This window comes from Felis catus, chromosome E3 (genome assembly GCF_018350175.1).
Source record: "Felis catus isolate Fca126 chromosome E3, F.catus_Fca126_mat1.0, whole genome shotgun sequence".
NCBI classification, from domain to species: domain Eukaryota; kingdom Metazoa; phylum Chordata; class Mammalia; order Carnivora; family Felidae; genus Felis; species Felis catus.
The window spans coordinates 28214587-28233969 of record NC_058383.1 but is presented as its reverse complement, the minus strand read 5'-3'; the positions used below and the strand labels follow the sequence as shown (position 1 = coordinate 28233969).

The 19383-nt window shown below is 51.3% G+C and overlaps 1 protein-coding gene across 3 annotated transcripts in view; it reads left to right on the top strand.

Annotated features, from left to right (window-relative positions):
• The window catches only part of ABCC1 (ATP binding cassette subfamily C member 1), a 140468-nt gene that overhangs the window by 113607 nt on the left and 7478 nt on the right, over positions 1–19383 (top strand). For 2 of the 3 annotated variants that reach the window (XM_023246871.2, XM_045047773.1), the window contains exons 20-26: positions 1497–1578; positions 3816–3951; positions 6498–6705; positions 9959–10269; positions 15288–15487; positions 17349–17475; positions 18002–18103. In XM_023246871.2, coding sequence (XP_023102639.2) covers positions 1497–1578; positions 3816–3951; positions 6498–6705; positions 9959–10269; positions 15288–15487; positions 17349–17475; positions 18002–18103 — 1166 coding nt within the window. The remainder of the gene's footprint in view (positions 1–1496; positions 1579–3815; positions 3952–6497; positions 6706–9958; positions 10270–15287; positions 15488–17348; positions 17476–18001; positions 18104–19383) is intronic. The other variant, XM_045047774.1, reaches the window with a different exon arrangement.

Here is a 19383-nt window from a genome sequence, read left to right as displayed (position 1 = left end):
TCTGTCTCTCTCTGTCTCAAAAATAAATGTTAAAAAAAGAAAGAAACGTATAAAGCAGTGATTGTCAATCTTGGCTGCACCCCGTAATTATCTACAGAACATGTTTCTAGGCATAAGTGCTGCTAAGTACCACCGTGGTGTCTTTCCCTTACCAAGCCCCGTGCACGGCCTCATCCATCCTCCCACTTACGAAGGTAGCTGTGACTCCCGCTTTGCAGATGTGAAAGTTGAGGCTCAAGGAGGTTTATTGCTTGCCTAGCCCACACAGCTGGGAAGTAAGAGAACACTTCATTCCTGACTGTGCTCTCACTCAGGATGGGCGCCTGGCCTCCCTGCATGCCGTCATTGCAGGGACCGAACCTGGGCGGAGGGCATCCCCGGGGTGGGGGGTGGGGGTGCGTCCTTCACAGTCAAGATGGAGAATCACCAGCTCAGAGCTCCCTGCCCCCAACGTGGGAATGGTTGCCTGCCCCGCTCTGCAGTGTCTCATCTGAAAGAGCCTGCCTTTTTGCATTCTGCGCCACTTCACGTCCCATCAGCATGTTCCCAGGGTCGCCCTGCCCTTGCTGGCTGCGTATTTGTCCCTTTAGTAACATCTCCCCCGCATGCCCTCCCCTCCTCGTCCAGGCCAGCGCTTTGGAGTCCTACACCGTGCGTCTCTCTTGTACGCTCTCTCTTTGTCCTGGGAGCGGCGTGCAGAGTTGAGTGCGGAGCGGGGGTGATAATAACATACGACCGAGGGGTCGGGAGAATGAAGGCAGATATCGTATGTCAGCACAGCGGCCACCACTTGTTTAATAAATGTGAGCCACTGCCGTTGAGGTTACGGTGATGAGTGTGGATGCTGAGGGTGTGACTCCTGGGATCGGGGCACATGCCTGGCTGGTATTTCTCACGGTGGCTCCACCATCGTCAGGGAAGTTCGTCACTGTGGGGGAAAAGGCACTGCTCCAGGCACCCTCTACCCTAGACGTCTGGACCTCCCCACGATCTGGCAACCAAAAACTGGCCCTGGGAGGTGCGGCTGGAGCGCCTTCCCGGACTCCCTTCTCTTGGCTGATGCTCTTGTCAAAACTGGTTGTTATTTGAGTACGCGCCTTGCTCGGGATGCTTAGGGACCCGTGAGCTGTGCCCCGTTCCCCATGAGGCTCCTTGCTTCCTGGCCCCTTGGACTAAGCTTCATGCAGCTGAGATGCCGTTAGCGGCACTGCATTATACCTGTTGCTGCCGGCACAGGGCACCCTCCCCTGCAGGGCCCTCTAGGTGGTTGCAGGCCGTCACCTGTGGCCCAAGGGAGCCAGCCAGCAACACGTATCTCCCGCACCTGCGCCGGGAGACTGTCTGTGGCCTCAGCAAAGCGGCTCCTGCTTTCTGAGCTTCCTGGGGGTCAGGTTATCTGCGTTCAAGTGATGGGTTTTCCTCAATGTCCTGGGTCTTGGTGTCCAGCTCCTGACATCACAATTTCCCTCTCTCCTGTCTTCTGCCCGGGTTAACAGGCATCAGTAGTCCCGGGAAGGAGACGAAGCAGATGGAGAATGGCATGCTGGTGACAGACGTCGCGGGGAAGCAGCTGCAGAGGTAGGGGGTACGGGCGGACCCGTTCCTCCGGATTCTCCAGGCGCCCTGTCTCTGCCACCTGTCTGGGTTGGGAGCCAAGAGGGATGGGAGTGCCGGCAGCCTGTCTGACCTGCTGAGACAGGCCTTCAGCTCCCCGAGGTCTAAGAAGATGTAGGCTTTCTGCCTCCTTTCCCAAATCATTAGGAGACCTCACCTGGCACTGTTCACAAGATAACACCTCTCACACAGGCTTCCAGATTTAACCATCTATCTGCACTTGGGACACTCAGGTTCCCCACATGATATCGATCTTGGCTCAAGTCGTTCAGAGGGGCCTGGACTAGTCAGGCTGTAAGAGCCAGTATTTGAATCAAAATGGTCACACTGGTAGCGACCACGATGTTCAATCCACCATTAGGAGCCAGTCATGGCACCAGCCCTGTATGGTCTGTTGAAATCTTACCTTCCCATTTTATAGATGAGCAAACTGAGCACTCTCCCTAAGTCATGCAGCTGGAGAGAAACTGAACTTTTTTTTTTTTTTAACATTTATTTATTTTTGAGAGACAGAGACAGAGCACAAGCGGGGGAGGGGCAGAGAAAGAGAGAGAGAGAGAGAGGGAGGGAGGGAGGGACACAGAATCCGAAGCAGGCTCCAGGCTCTGAGCTGCCAGCACAGAGCCCGACGTGGGGCTCGAACCCGCGAACTGTGACATCATGACCTGAGCCAAAGTCAGATGTTTATCTGACTGAGCCACCCAGGTGCCCCGAAACTGACCTTGGATTTGAACCCAATCCTGGTCTCTGAGCCAGTGCCCCAAAGGTCTAGGCTTTGCTGCTTTAAAGGAGGTTGTTTTCAGCTAGATGGTTTGGGATTTGGAGGAGCAGCATTCCGTGAGCCTGCTTGCTTAACCTCTCTGTGCCTCAGTTTTCTTATGTGTCAGATAGGGTCTGCAGTGTACCTACTGCAGGGGGCTGGCTGTAGTGAGACGGACACCGTGTAGTGCCTGAGAAGTACTTAGCACAGCACCTTGCTCCATCAGCACCCAGTAAACAGCACTCACTTCTAACTGGGTGAGCTGGGGCTGCCTGCAGTTATCTTGCTCCGGGTGGGGGTGGATTCCACAGACACGGGGCTGGGAAGGAAATTGGTGTAAGTAGCTCCTCCCATCAGAACACTGCACACAGTAGCCCCCTAGACTCCTGATTTTTGTTATACGGGACAGGTGGAAATATTCCTGCTCTGTTGGTGCACCCGTCAAGGCAGTGAGCTAGCTACATGTGTGTAAGTCACGTAGAACGGAACCTCACCCCGGGGCTGTGGGGGCACTGCCGGGATTCAGGCACGTGATCAGTTGGTCATGGTTGCTGCGATTGGAGAATTTGCTGAGAAAACTGACATAAGGCAGCACCTGGAGGTGGTCCTGGGACCTACGGGCGGTGACGGTGGGGGGCTTGCCAGGGAAAACCATGAGCGGACTGAGCAGAAGCGTCGGGGACACTGGGCATATCAGTTGCTATGTAACAGATGACCTCAAACTTAGTGGCTTGTCATCTCCTAGTTTCTGTGGCTTTGGAAGATCTGGGCACGGCTGAGCCGCTTCGTCCATTCAGGCTCTCACACGAGCCACATCCGAGGTTCCTGGCAGGCTGGGGTCTCATCTGAAGGTTCGGCTGGGGAGGGATCCACTATGAAGCTCACATGAGTGTTGGCAGGCATCAGTTCCTCAGGGGCCGGATCACTGTCCTCAGTTTCTAACTGGAGCCCCTTCCGCTCCCAGCTGGCCTGAGGAGCTTGCAGGCTTCATGAATGCCTGCAAACCAAGAAGGCAGTGGGGAGAGTCCCCAACCAGGATGGAAGTCACATCCCATCGCTTTGCCCGTGTGGGACTGAGCCATGGCTCAATAGGGCATTCATGTGCATATGCCCACGCACGCCTACATCATTCTCCCGGGTGACAAGTCACCCGGGGGTGGGGCTACCTCGGGGAAGGCTCTAAAGACGGCTTTGGGCCACACGATCGGTGATAGTGTATCGTGATGTTTAAAGCTGATGACGACCACCGGCAGGCCAGAAATGCTTCTTGAGCACTGCCTGCATGAAGGAACATCTTCTCCGTGGGGTCCTGTGTCGTGGGTCCCCTCCCTGGGTCACGGCTGTGAAATGAGAGGATTGAACTAGCTTGATGCTCTGCTGGGCTTGCCTCTGTCCCCGAGGCTCCCATTTGGTTGACACCTGTGTGCCCTGCTTTCCCCAGACAGCTGAGCAACTCTTCCTCCTACAGCGGGGACGTTAGCCGCCACCACACGAGCACCACCGAGCCGCAGAAAGCTGGAGCCCAGGACGAGGACACGTGGAAGCTGGTGGAGGCAGACAAGGCTCAAACGGGGCAGGTGAGGACCGTGGCTGGCGTCCCTGCGTGCAGGGCCCTGTGCAGAACGCCTTGTTTATGTTTGCTGGTGTCTCGCCCCTCAACAAGCCTATAAAAGTGCCATTTCCCAGTGCTGGAAACAGGGACCCGAGAGCCTAAATGACTTGCCCAAGGTCGCAGCCAGGGGACGGCAGAGCTAGGATTTGAACCCTGGCAGCCAGACTCCAGGGTTGATGTTTGTAGCCTCTGCTCTACTGACCACCACCTCCTTTGAGCAGCTGGGGGCTTTCTGTAGGTGACCTGGGTGCTCTAAATCCTGCCTTCCCACGTGTGGGAAGTTGTATACAAGGTAAGGTTGCCTCTGAGATAACATCTCTGTCGCGTTGCGTAATGCGAGTCTTTGATTTCTGTTTTAACCCTGATGATTACCTAGAAAGTCTGAGTTAGATGCTCGTTTATCTTTTATGCCTGTCTTAGTCTGGTGAGCGGCTGTCACAGAAAACCATAGGCTGGGTGGCTTAGAAGCAACCTGCCTTTATTGCTAGCACTTTGGGAGGCTGGCGAGCCAAAGACCAAGGTACCAGCAGGCGTTTCTAGAGAGGGCTTGCTTCTTGGTTCGCAGACAGCCGTCTGCTCTGTGGAGCCACTCCTCTAAAGGCACTAACCCCGTTGTGAGGGTTCCGTCCTGAGGATCCGACCGCTTCCCCAGAGCCCCACCTCTTCATACCATCTCCCTCGGGGTTAGGATCTCAACATCCAAACTTGGAGGGACACAAACATTCAAGTCTGTAGCACTGACAGGCGCTGACGTCTTGTTGTCCCAGGGAAAATTGGTTTCAGGCCCTTGTTTTCTTGTATGTGTTTTATGCTCCCCTGTTTTGGGCGTGTGTCAATAATCTTCCATTTATGGTAACGATCCAGAGTTTATTTTTAAAAATACATGTGGTATGTTTTTTAAAAAAGGGGGAATGGAATTTTTAAAATAAGAAGTAAACACCCCACGTGGGGTGGTTCAGGAACAAGCGAGGTCAGGACACCGTTCTCTCAGATCTACCTGGATGCATCCGGAAGCTCCTGGAATCCTCCGTTTCAGGCTTCTTCTCTCCTCTTCTCATCGCGGCCTTGGTCAGGGGTGGAGGTGGCTGTAGTGTATCCTCCCTCCTGTTCTTGCTGGTCCTCTGGGGAGCCAGGGGAGTGACCCCAAATCAAAGACCGGAGAAGGAATGCCAGGCCCACTTAGTGCTTATTTAATCCCACACCGCCCGGTATTACCTGCCTGTTATACAGAGCAGGGGGCTTGTGACTTGTGAGAGCTCGACTGGGTGTGGAGCTGGGCTCAGCAAGCTCGCTCGGAAATCTTGGACTCCCACGCCCACCGTGCTCTGCTGCTGCTGGGGAGGTCCCCAAGTCCCGCAGTGTAATTCCGGGATCAGCAGCGGGCTGCTTGGCTGTGTGACAAAGCCAAACGGTGACAAAAACGTGGTAATTCTGGAACAGCCCCGCGCCCCCCACCCCCCATTTCAGTTGGAAAAACGGGACAAAATAAAAGTCAAAAAGAAGCACTCAGTTACACGTGAGACCTCCGGGCTTTCACCTGTTAACCTTTCAGCCCGACTGTTATTCACATCAGTGGTTTTTATGACCCCAAATTCAGCACATGAGAGCTTGAAGCGACCATGAGCACATCCACACTAGGACGGATACCTGGCGTTTGTGGAAACCGAGCCAGGCAGATTGGGCCTAGGGCTGGCCCAAAGCAGGCTGCCCCTGTCTCTGGTGTTCAGGCCCCCCTTTGAACAACTACACAGAACTCTTTAGCCCTCCTCCTGGGCTCCACAGGGAAGGGAGGAGTGGGAGAAGTCCTTGGTTGCCCTTTGGAGCCGAGGAACAGACTAAGCCAGCACCGACCATCCAGGAGCCAGTGGAACCAATGTGGAGTCGGTGTTCGCGTTGAGAGGAAACGAGGGGGGAGGTAGCACTTGGTCTCGGTTGCTAGGCCACATGTCACACCTTCCTGATGGGCCTGGACTAAAGCTCCGAATGCTAAACAGGATCTTCCAGGCCCTGCGTGGTGTGACTGCCGCTCGTTCTGTAGCTCGACCGTGTTCCAGCCACCCATGCCTCCCTTCGGTTCCCTAAACGTGTTGTGTTCCTTCCTATCTCAGGGCCTTTGCACATGCTGCTTCCTCTGCCCTACATGCTTTTTTTTCCGTTCTTGGTCATCATTTCCTCAGGGAAATTGTCGATTACCTCCCCATTCAGTCAGGTCGTGATGCCCAATTTTACGCTCTGAGGGAATCCTGCACTGCTCCAGCCCTTCTCTATAATTACACATTCACCTGGACGCTGGTTGTCTGTCTTGCCACTTGACCGGCAGCTCCATGAGGGCAGAGACCTTGACTTTCTCTCCTGCTGACTTTATCCATCAACTAAGGGGGACTGTGCCGTGGGCGTGAGCACCAGGCGGGGGGCGGAGGGACTGGATCACACAGGCGCTGTTGGAGTGCCTGACCTTGGATGCGAGTGGTGGGAAAACCCTCCGAATGCCTTCTGTCCCCGGGTCTGCAGGTCAAGCTGTCCGTGTACTGGGACTACATGAAGGCCATCGGACTGTTCATCTCCTTTCTGAGCATCTTCCTTTTTTTGTGCAACCACGTTGCTGCCCTGGCTTCTAACTATTGGCTCAGCCTCTGGACTGATGACCCCATCGTCAACGGGACCCAGGAGCACACCAAAGTCCGGCTGAGCGTCTACGGCGCCCTGGGCATTTTGCAAGGTGGGGGCCGTCTCCTTCCCATCCTCCTCTGCCCACCCAATTTTGGCCACTTGAAATGTCTCCATGTCTTATTATGCAGTTGGGTCCCCCATTTGTCAGGGTTTTGCAGACCCCCAAACTAAGCCAAACTCACATGAACGGTACCTATCACTTAGTAGACACTTAGATACCTTGTAGAGGGAATGTTTCTTGAATGCTCTGTTTCATGGGGCCCTAGGAGATGAAGAGCACTCCAGTGTGTCCATTTTACAGATGAGGAAAGCTGAGGAACAGCAGCCCCCTCGAGCCTTGGCAAGCAAGGGCCCTTGCCCCTTGTTCCTGTGTCAGGGTGATAGGTCTTCTGTAAACTCTCACTTGTGGACTTTAACCTGCTCCCTGAGAGTGGGAACTCGGTTATGCTAGTGGTGCTCAATGTTGTCCCCTGGGGGGACATTTAGCAATGTCTGGAGGTACTTAGAGCTGTCGCGGTGCGGGGGGGGGGCAACTGCCTTGTAGAGGTCAGGGGGGTTGCTAGATGTCCTGCAGTGCATAGCCCGGCCCCCACAACAGAGAATGATGTAGCCTCAAATGTCAGTAGTGACGAAATTGAGAAACCCTGTGTACCCTTCTTGTGGTTCCACAAAGGTCCCCAAACACAACAGCGTTAATAATAAGAGTTGTTGTTTACCGAGCACTTACTTGGTGCTGGTTATGTTCTAAACATTTTTGGGTGTTTTAACTTATTTTGCTTTTGCAGCAGGTGTCATGAGGTCACAGCTAGTATTTTCCACATTTTAGAAATAGAGACTCTAGCAGCACTTGGGTGGCTCAGTCACTTGCCCTTCTGACTCTTGATTTTTGCTCAGGTCATGATCCCGGGCTTGTGGGATCACACCCCACATTGAGCTCGGCACTGGGCATGGGGCCAGCTTGGGATTTTCTCTCTCTCCCTCTGCCCATGTTCTTTGCACACACTCTGTCTCTCTAAAATAAAAATGAGTAGGGGCACCTGGGTGGCTCTGTCAGTTAAGCATCATGGCTGAGGCTCAGGTCATGATCTTGTGATTTGAGTTCAAGCCCCACATCAGGTTCCATGCTGACAGCTCGGAGCCTGGAGTCTGCTTTAGATTCCGTTTCTCCCTCTCTCTCTGTCTGCCCCTCCCCTGCTTGTACTCTTTTTTTTCTTTTTCGTTTTAATTTTTTTTTAATGTTTATTTATTTGTGAGAGAGAGATACACACACACACACACACAGACTGCAAACAGGGGAGGGGCAGAGAGGGAATGACACAGAATTGGAAGCAGGCTCTAGGCTCCCAGCTGTCAGCACAGGTCCTGACGCAGGGCTCGAACTCATGAACCACGAGATCGTGACCTGAACCGAAGTTGGATGCCTGACCAACTGATCCACCCAGGCACTCCATCTGTCTTTCTATCTCTCTCAAAAATAAACGTTAAAAATTTTGTAAATAAAAATAAATTAATTTTAAAAAAAGAGAAAAGAAAAGAAATAGAGACTCTAAGCCCCAGTGAGGTTAAGTAAGTTGCCCGAAGTTGCACAGCAAATACATTTGAATGAGGTGGTCTGGCCCAGGAGCCCCTGCTCTTGATCACTGTGCTACACTATGCTAACCGAGCCGTGTGTTTAGACTCCTAAAAGCAGTGTGCATCTGTCCCTACCTACGTGTGTTCAGTGTCTGTGATACGTAAGTATAGATTTGATACATTTGAGTACTTTCTGTGCAGCGGCACACTGCCCTTCACATTCAGCAGTGCTACAAGGTTACGTATCATTGTTGCCATCTTATAGAGGAGGACCCCCCCCCCCCCCGTGCCTAGAGGTTGCGGGAAGGTCCCACAGCTGGTAGGTGGCAAAGACACATTTGGGCAGTGCTTGGCTGCAGCCCCTTGTTTCAGCCCCTGCTCCCGAGAGTAAGCCTCTCCATCCCTATGAAGTCTCTTTGCAAAGAACGGCTGTCTCCCTGTGACTTGTTCAGAGGAGCCACAGATGTCTCATGGTCTCCAGGAGATGGCTTTGGAAAAAAAAAAAAAAAAAAACCAGAAGAGTAGACCTGGATTTCCCAGATTTCTTCATCCCTAACACCTCGTCATTGGGCATGGGACTGCCCTCCAAACTGTCCTTGAGGGAAGGTGGGACACAGAGTGGATGTGATGTTTCCCTGCCTCACACAGCAGCAGTGTCTGTTCCAGAGCTGAGCTGTCCACTCTGGTGGCCGCTGGCCACAGTGTGGCTCTTTGAATTGCAGTTCGTCAAACCTAAGTAACAGTATCAGCTGTTCACTGGCACTGGCCACATTTCAAGTGCTCAGTAGCCACACGTGCCTGGAGGTGACCACACTGGACTGCATAGGTCCAGAATATTTCCATCATTCCAGAAAGTTGTGTTGCGTGCCACTGGTCTAGAGGAATGTGGCATACAGATTAAGAGCATGACCCTGGAGCAAGCAGGCTGCCTGGATCAGAACCCCGACTCTGCTGCTGATTGGCTGACTGTTTCGAGGGCAGAGGAGTTCACCTATCTGACCTTGAGCTCCCTTCTCTGTAAAATGGGTGCTAATAGGATTTATACAGAGTCAGTCTTAAGAATTAGGTGCATGTGGGGGCGCCTGGGTGGCTTGGTCAGTTAGGCGTCCGACTTCGGCTCAGGTCACGATCTTATGGTCCGTGAGTTCAAGCCCCGCGTTGGGCTCTGTGCTGACAGCTCAGAGCCTGGAGCCTGTTTCAGATTCTGTGTCTCCCTCTCTGTCTGCTCCTCCCCTGTTCATGCTCTGTCTCTCTCTGTCTCAAAAGTAAATAAATAAAAAAAAAAAATTTTTTTAATGAAAAAAAAAAAGAATTAGATGCATGTGGGGCGCCTGGGTGACTCCGTCGGTTGAACATCTGACTTCGGCTCGGGTCACGATCTCATGGTTTGCATTTGAGCCCCATGTCGGGTTCTGTGCTGACAGCTCAGAGCCTGGAGCCTGCCTCGGATTCTGTGTCTCTCTCTGTCTCTGCTCGTGCTCGCTCTCTCTCCTCTCTCTCTCTCTCTGAAAAACAAACATTTAAATTTTTTTAAAAATAAACATGTAAAACTCTTGTACGGTGTTGAATAGACACTGAGTCCTCAGTAAACAGCAGCCACGACTCTCGTCATTCCCTTTGTCGTTTTTCTTCGAAGCTGAGCGTGCAGACCTGTTGCGTCTGCATGGCCTGTCCTCACCCCCACCCCGGGCCCGGGCCCCACTGTGGTGTTTACCGCCAGAACGTTGCAGGTATCTCCGTGTTTGGCTACTCCATGTTGCTGTCCATCGGGGGGATCTTCGCTTCCCGCCGCCTGCACCTGAACCTGCTCCAGAACGTGCTCCGGTCCCCCATGAGCTTCTTCGAGCGGACCCCCAGCGGGAACCTGGTGAACCGCTTCTCCAAGGAGCTGGACACGGTGGACTCGATGATCCCTCAGGTCATCAAGATGTTCATGGGCTCCCTGTTCAACGTCATCGGCGCCTGCACCATCATCCTGCTGGCCACGCCCATTGCTGCCATCATCATCCCGCCGCTGGGCCTCATCTACTTCTTCGTGCAGGTGAGAGGCGGGGTCTCGGGGCTGCAGGAGGAGCCCTCCTGGGTTTCACGCTCCCGTGTGGGTCCGGGCCTCACGCCGTCTTCCCATTTCCGCAGCACGGCGCTGTGCGTGATTTGCCGGCAGAGGGCCCAACTGGTATTTGTCACTTTTCAGTACCTCTCAAAGGGAGAAAAGCTATAGTAGTAAAGACACCTTGATTATTAAAATAGATTATTAACATTATGGGGGTACCCGGGTGGCACAGTCGTTTAAGCGTCCAACTCGTGGTCTCGACTGAAGTTGTGATCTCATGGTTTTGGGAGATCGAGCTCCACATTGGGCTCTGTGCTCACAGCACAGAGCCTGCTTGGGATTCTCTCTCTCCCTCTTTCTCTGCTCTCCCCCACCCACGTGCACACGCGTGCGCTCTCTCTCTCTCTCTCTCTCTCTCTCTCTCTCTCTCAAAATAAATAAACTTAAAAGTGTTTTATGAAATTCTTTAGGTCTTAGCCCCCCTGCAGAAAATAGAGATATGAATAACAGCAGCTCAGACAAGATGTTTGTCTTTCTCTCTCCTAGTGGAAATGTATTTACTTATTTGTTTATTGTTTCTATTTATTTTTTTCTCATCGTAGAAATTTAGAGGTGGGCCCTTCAGCTCTGGTGTGGCAGTTGCACACATTTTTTAATGTCCCAGACTTCGTCGCTGTTGTGGTTTTTTTTTAAGTTTTCCCAGCTTTGCACAAGCCTTCCATTCTTAAGTTGACCTCATGGTCTAAGGTGGTGGCTGGAGCTCCAGCCATCAATGTGTATTTCAGAATACAAGACCGAGGACGGGAAACAAACACAGCAAGGGAGTCAGTGTGGTTGTTTAGGTGATGGCCACGTAAACTGTGCTTGCAGCTGACGGAGGAGCGTGTCGAGGCCCTGGTGGTGCAGCTGGGAGTGTGAACTCACGTCTGTCTGATTTTAAAGCTTGCGTTGGTAACCACGGTGCTGCACTGCCCCTTTCTGCCCCGAAAAGGTTACCTGCAGCACAGTTGCTGGCGGGAGACAGTGGTTTAGATGGGAGCCAGTCACTACAGCACAAAACGAGAGGGAGAGCTGCCAAGACCTCCACGCGTCAGGCTGTGCCGTGGCCTGCTCACGCGGGGTCCGGAGCCCTTGGTTGTCAGCCGTCCCCCAGGCTCCACCATGCTGTGGCCCCGTGGTTGGTGTGCATGAATGAAGGTGGAACCAGAGAGAGCAGGACCCACTGCGACACCCCCATTGTGTTCTCTTTAAGTTGGTGCCAGCTTTTTTTTTCACTCAGCGATGGGATCTCGTGTTCCTTAGTGGAGATAATTACGGAGATGTTGTTGCGATACCACCGATTTTATTTTTTATTTCTTTTTAATGTTTTAATGTTTATTTTTGAGAGAGAGAGAGACAGCATGAGTGGGGAGGGGCAGAGAGAGGGGGAGACATAGAATTCCAAGCGGGATCCAGGCTCTGAGCTGTAGCACAGAGTCCAGTGCGGGGCTCAGACCCATGAACCAGGGGCGCCTGGGTGGCTCAGTCGGTTAAGCGTCCGATTTCGGCTCAGGTCATGATGTCACGGTCCATGGGTTCGAGCCCCACGTCGGGGCTCTGTGCTGACAGCTCGGAGCCTGGAGCCTGCTTCGGATTCTGTGTCTCCCTCTCTCTCTGCCCCTCCCCTGCTCACGCTCTATCTCTCTCTGTCTCAAAAATAAATGAAAACATTGAAAGAAGTTAAAAGAAAAAAACAACAACCCACAAACCATGAGATTATGACCTGAACCAAAGTCGGACGCTTAACCGACTGAGCCACCAAGGTGCCCCTCCATGGATTTTATTTTTAAACAACAAAGTTCCGCAAAGAATCATATTATATACACACTGTTACTATAACCAAGATGCCAGCATAATGTGCAGGGCCAGAAAGGGAAGCAGTGAGAGGAAAAGGAAAACTTGGTGTCCCCAAGGGTTGGGATTATGGGAGAATTTGTTTGTTTGCTTAATGACTTTTAACTAAATACACACTTACCCTACCACCCAGCAGTCCTTCCTCAGCATATATGCAATAGAGATGAGAGAATGCATCTACTAAAAAAAAAAAAAGTGCTAGAACATTCTTAGCATCTTGGTTCATAATAGCCTCAAACTAGAAATAACTTGAGAGTTTTGACCCAGAGGACACAAGAATTTTATGGATGCTGGAGATGTTCTAGATTTTGGTCAGATAGTGGGGGTGCAGGTGTGAATGAATGTAAACTTCATCAAGCTGTAAAGATTTGGTGCATTTTTCAGCATAATGTGTGTTATATCTTGATTAAAAAGTGGCTTTTCGATACACGTAGGTTCTTTCTCTTTCCTCCAGAAAGATCTGGAAGGTTATACACTGAGATTTGAATAGTGCTTATCTGAGTGTAATGGCTGCAGTGTGATTTTTTTTTTTTAATATTCCCATCTGTATCATTCCCCCAACCCCCAGCGTTTTAAATGGCTACCCATTAATGTTTTAATTTAAAAGCAAGTCATTTTTATAAAAAGATGAAGAGATAAGCCGATGTGGACTTGTGTTGGGGCGTCCTTGTTGCTTGGAAGAAGGCATTTCTGCTTTTATGGAATATTTTGGTGTCTGAAAAACTGCCCAGTCACAGCTCCAAGTACCTTAGCTTGCGGCCTGCTGCCTGGCTCAGGCAGGTGCTTGTCGAGCGGTTATTACTTATTTACTTATTTTATTTATTATTTTTTTAAATGTTTATTTTTGAGAGAGAGACAGGGTGTGAGCAGGGGAGGGGCAGAGAGAGAGGGAGACACAGAATCTGAAGCAGGCTCCAGGCTCTGAGCTGTCAGCACAGAACCCAACCTGGGGCTTGAACTCACGGACGGCGAGATCATGACCTGAGCCGAAGTCGGACGCTTAACTGACTGAGCCACCCAGGAGCCTCTTTCTTTCTTTCTTTTCTTTCTTTTCTTTTCTTCCTTTTCTTTCTTATTTTTTATTTTAATGCTTATTTATTTTGAGAGAGAGAGAGAGCTTAAACACGACTGGGGGAGGGGCAGAGAGAGAGGGTAAGACAGAATCCCAAACAGGTTCCGTGCTGCCAGCGTGGAGCCCAACACCGGGTTCAAACCCCTGAACCCATGAGATCGTGACCTGAGCCAAAATCAGCGGTTGGATGCGTGACCAAACTAGCCCCCCAGGTGCCCAGCAAGCAGTTATTTTTATTTACAAGCACCAGGCACTTGGTTTCTGAAAAAGTAAGGTGAGTCTGGCAGGGTGGATTATGTCTCCTGGAATAGAGTTTAAAAGGGAAGCTAGCGGGACGCCTGGATGGCTCAGTCAGTTGAGCGTCCAACTTCGGCCCAGGTCATGATCTCGCGGTTTGTGAGTTACAGCCCCGCGTTGGGCTCTGTGCTGACAGCTCAGAGCCTGGAACCTGCTTCAGATTCTGTCTCCCTCTCTCTGTGCTCCTCCCCTGCTCACATGTTCTCTCTCAAAAATAAATAAAGATTTAAAAAATTTTTAAAAAATAATAAAAGGGAAGCTAGCTAATAGTTCTTTTTTTAAAAGACTGAGTTTAGGGGCTCCTGGGTGGCTTCAGCTCAGGTCATCATCTTGCGGTTCATGAGTTCGAGCCCCGTGTTGGGCCCCCTGCTGTTCACACAAAGCCCACTTCAGATCCTCTGTCCTTCTCTCAATGCCCCTCCCCCACTTGTCCTCTCTCAAAAATAAATAAAATATTTTTTAAAATTAAAAATAAGTAAGCAAACAACAATTTAAAGACAAATACATCTCAGGGTAGCTTTCTACAGTAAATAAAGTGGAGTAGGTTGAGCAGGGAAAATACTTGAGAATGATTTCCATCCGGGATGTTTAGAAAGAAAGTCGGGGAGAGGAACCCTCCCAGGGCAGATCCCGCGGGGCCGAGGCATCAGGGTTTTGTTCAAGGCCGAGAGGCTCGGGAGCAGAGAGGGCATCTGGCCTACCCTCACGGACTGGCAGAGCAACCATCGTGGGCCTGCCCTGGCTGGTGTGGTGCTGGGTTAGCTTACGGAGTTTCCAGGACCCAGAAGGCTGTCCAGGTGTGGGTTCAGGTGACCACACACGCTGCCGTCCAGGAAGCAGCTGCTAAACTCGGAGCCCCGTCCGACTCCTCCATTATGTTCACCGTTCTCTGTGGAAGGTCTCTGCCCCCACAAGGGCCCCAGGAGGCGGGGAGGCCGTGTCCCTAACCACCCTTTGTTCCCTGTCTTGTTCATTTGTCTGGCTGTGTCGCTTGTGAAACACCTGCCTTCGCATTACGTGCCACCTCCACAATGGGGAACCTCAGTCTCCCCGGTCCTGTTTGTACAGACGAGGAGACTAAGGCCGCGAGAACTAAATGTCCTCACGTGACCAGTCTGTCATCTAAGGGCGGGTCCTCGAAGCTTCCAGGGCGCGATTTGCTTTGCTTTTGTTCCATCTGCCCTGGTTAGGGCAGGAGCAGAGCCAATGGGGTGACTGCCCGCGGGGACGGGTGGAGGCCAAAGGCCACGCTGCTGGGTCCAGAAAACCCTAGAGGTCTGTGGCTTGAGAGAGGCAGGACAGTGCAGGGGTTCACCCTTGACAGCCGGCTTCTCCGAGTCCAGCCCCCCAGCTCGGCCGCTTGTCGCCTGAGGGGGACCTGAGGGGGAAGAGGTCAGCGAGCTTCTTTGTGCCTGGGTTTACTGACGGTCTGTGCAAATGAGCACCGACTCCTAGCTGTTTGGTGACGATGAAATGAACCGATTCTGTGGAAGGACTTCAAACTGTGCTAGGGTGGTCGGCTCCCCGTGGGCCTGAGCTGCTGGCATTGCGTGGTCGCTGTCGTCATTCTGTTGTGCTGGCATCGGGTGAGCAGAGACCCCTGTTAAAAAGCAGCCCAGCTCTGCCATCTTGCCTCCCGGAGGTGCCGTGTGTGTCCAGGCTTTGTCCAGCGCGGCCCTGGTGGGGGTGGGTGGCTGGCATGGGAGGGGCTTTGCCAGCTCCCTGGTCCGTTCTCTTCCCCTAGAGGTTCTACGTGGCCTCGTCCCGGCAGCTGAAACGCCTCGAATCCGTCAGCCGCTCCCCAGTGTATTCCCACTTCAACGAGACCCTGCTGGGGGTCAGCGTCATCCGCGCCTTCGAGGAACAGGAGCGCTTCATCCGCCAGAGCGACCTGAAGGTGGACGAGAACCAGAAGGCCTATTACCCCAGCATCGTGGCCAACAGGTGGGCACCCGAGGCCCGCGGGAGGAGGTGAAGGAAGCCTTAGTTCCTGGAGGAGGGCCTCACACACGGGATGGTTAGACTTGGTGGGGGCGGGAAGGGACAGAATAACATTAAAAGCAGACAGGAGCACTGGCAGCTTGAAGCACAGGCACTCCGGTGGCACTGAGGAACAACAGGGAGCAAGATTTTCTGGAGTCAGAAAATACTGCAGGAACTATCCGTTCGCTGTGGTCCTGACGGTACAAGGTCATCGGTGACAGGCGGACTCAGCTGATATTTTTGTGGCCTGGTTCTCAGCTGACGGGGGTGATCACCCACCACCCCTGTGTGATGAGCTTTGGAAGCCGTTCACCAGCCTGAGGTTGGACCACGTGAAATGGCCATGATGAAAAAAGCATCCGTCCCAAAGAAGGGACAGGAGTTCGCTACTTGTCGACAAATTCAGAAAAGTATCTGACTTTCCCTAAAAGAATATTCTCCTCACTCATGTCCTGATACGTTTTTTGAGATGTGGGATAGGAAGTTCTGGAGAGGGGGTGACTCACCCTGGGAGCAACGTGTTGTAACCAACTGTTGCCCCGTCGTACACAATATAATCCCAGAAGGTAAGACTGGGTGGGGAGACCATGAATCACTGGAGACCTGACCTTCCCCTGCAGAATCGTCAGGGAGTTTCTCAAATTTGGGTCTGTTTTTAGGATAAGCTCACACCCAGGAAGATCAGTCATGTGAATCTTTTTTAAAATCTTTCTTTTTCGGGGCGCCCGGGTGGCTCACTTGGTTTTGCATCTGACTTCGGCTCAGGTTACGATCTTGTGGTTCGTGAGTTCGAGCCCCGTTCAAACCCGCTTTGGGTTCTGTGTCCCCATTCTCTCACTGCCCCTTCCCTGCTAATACTTTCCTCACTCTATCTCTCAAAAATAAATGTTAAAATTTTTTTAATGAAAAAAGATAAATTTTTCTTTTTTTTATGTTATTTATTTATTTATTTAGAGAGAAAGAGAGCGAGAGTGTGAGCAAGGGAGGGGCAGAGAGAGAGGGAGACACAGAATCTGAAGCAGACTCCAGGCTCTGAGTTGTCAGCACAGAGCCTGACGTGGGGCTCGAACTCACAGACCTGAGATCATGACCTGAGCCGAAGTTAGACGCTCAACTTACTAAGCCACCCAGGCACCCCCAGTCACACGAATCTTAAGGGCTCTAGTGGAAATAAGATCAACGACACCATTTCCCTAAAATGTTTTACACCTTAAATCACTAATATTCCTAACACTTGGAGGTACGCTAGGGAAGTTCGCTTAAAACCAATAATGTTATCTGTTTATATTCCAAGAGGTAAAACAATGTATTTTAACGTTTCTAAAAGGAGGGTGATCTAGGAACATTACAGCTACATTGAAAATAGTATTTCATTTCTCACTCTCCCTTCCCCCTTCTGCCAAGAAAAGGTTATTTTTACAACAGTGTTGCCTCTTACAGTTGACGGCTTCTTAGTATTTAGGAACTTTCCTGGACCTGTCTTTGCAGATGGGTGTACATGGGTATGTTATAAAGGTTTCCGTAAAAAAAAAAAAAGTTGGTTCTTAAAAAGGCAAGCTTTAGTTTCCCAGGAAGGCTCCTTCTGGAGAACTCCGTTTCAGTCCCCCGGGGCTGCAAGATCAATGAGGAATTAGTGAGACCGTGTCCCTTTGGCTGTCCTTGCCCCATGAGAGGACAGCTTGAAGGCCCGTCTCGGGAGCTCTCGGGGAATTCTTTCCATTAGCAAAGTGCCTCCCTCCTTCCCCGGCTTGCGCCAGAAACCAAATCTCTGACGAGCCAACTCCTGGTGTGTCTGTCCATCTGCCTGTGCGTCTGTGAGCAGGTGGCTGGCCGTGCGGCTGGAGTGCGTAGGCAACTGCATCGTCCTGTTTGCTGCCCTGTTCGCCGTGATCTCCAGGCACAGTCTCAGCGCCGGCTTAGTGGGCCTCTCGGTGTCCTACTCACTGCAGGTAAGACAGGTGCCCCCAGCTGCCTTCTCTTACGGTTGTCAGGGTCTCAGGCCTTTGCTTTGAATCCCCGCAGGAGCTGGGGGAGAGGTGAGGGGCCAAGCGGCGTTTGAGAAGCCCAGTGACCCGCTGGTGCTGGAGGGAGATGAGACACAGGGCCGATATTCCCCCGTCAGTCAAGGAAAGCCCTTGATGAACCAAGAGGATGCCTCCAGCGACAGGAAAAATGCTTTTCACTCTATCACTTTATCTCTCATTCCGGCTTTAGCCACATTGCCCAAATTTTGATACATTGGGTTTTCCCTTATTACCATCTCGTTGGAAATCTTTTCTGATGCCCTTTCTGATTGCTTGTGTGGCCCAGGGGTTATTTTGAAACGTGCTTGCCTAAGAGGTGCGGTCTGGCGACGGCGGTACGTGAGGCTGGTACCTTTCTTACCTCAAAAAATTGCGTAATTCGTAATCACTTGCTGAAGATAAAGCAGCCCCTGCTCACCCCAGAAGCTCCATGTGACTCTTCTGTGCACAGGTCACCACGTACTTGAACTGGCTGGTTCGCATGTCGTCCGAGTTGGAGACCAACATCGTGGCCGTGGAGAGACTGAAGGAGTATTCGGAAACGGAGAAGGAGGTAAAGCCGGCCCCTGGCCTGCCCTCGCCTGCCCTCACCTGACCTCATCAGCGCGACCTGGGTGCCTTCAACAGACAACCCCTATTCAGCGAAAATTGTCTTCTGTCCTTTGTTACATATCTGTATGAGGGACTTGTGTGGTGCAGAATGAGACGAGTTTCATCTTCACGTTTAAAAATTAAATATCAGTTGTTTCAAAGCCCTGAAAGTCAACAGCAAGAGAGTCAGTACGTGGATGTTGTAAAAATCATGACCGAAGTTTGGGGAACCCGGCAGTTGTTTGACCCAAGTCCCCATTTTATAGATGGAGGAGAGGGTCGCCTGGGGAGGGACAGTGACTGATCCAAGGTCACAAGTGGTCAGGGTAGGACCCAAGTGTCCAGACATCAGTGCCACATTGCCCCTAGAAAGTGCCGTTTTCCGTCTACACGCTGTCACTGGTGGCATTGGCAGTGATCATGGTGACAATACCAGTGGATCCCCTCATCGCCCCCACCACCAGTGATATTAGGGACACATATTGGGCCCTCGGGAGCTGTCAGCCCTGTCCTACACATTTTACATAGAGTAATTCATACAATTTACGTAGAGTAATTCGTGCAATCTTTATGTAGCCTTATAGCTCATGTTCTGTCATCCCCATTTTACGCATCAGGAAACTAAGACACAGGGTTAAGTTACTTTGCTCAAGGTTACGTGGCCATTGGCACACTGCCTCCCAAGAAAATGCCCCGTCCTTAAGACTCTGACACAGGTGAACCAGGTCCCGCTTCATGGGAGAGCATTTTTCAGAATGGTGTGAGCGCCCCCTGTGGAAATAAGAGTGTATTACACCAGGGGTTTTCGCGCTCAACATCGAATTTATTTTTTTAGTTTTTAAGATCTAATTTACATGGCCTGCAGTTCACTGTGCGTGAAGTATGAAATTAAATTTATTTTTTTTAATTTCTGGATGTTTATTTGTTTTGAGAGAGAGAGAGAGAGAGAAACAGAGCCCAAGCAGGGGAAGGACAGAGAGAGAGAGAGAGAGAGAGACAGAATCCTAAGCAGGCTCTGTGCTGTCAGCTCAGTCTCCCAAACCATGAGATGACCTGAGCTGAAACCAAGAGTCAGACCCTTAACCTACTGAGCCACCCAGGTGCCCCGAAATTAAATTTATTTTAAAAACTTTTGTTTTTACTTCTTTTAATTACTTACTTTTTTAATTTCTCAAATAAGAGCATACTTGAAAAATACAAAAGAATGTAAAGATCCAGGGTCTTAGCACTACTAAAAATATG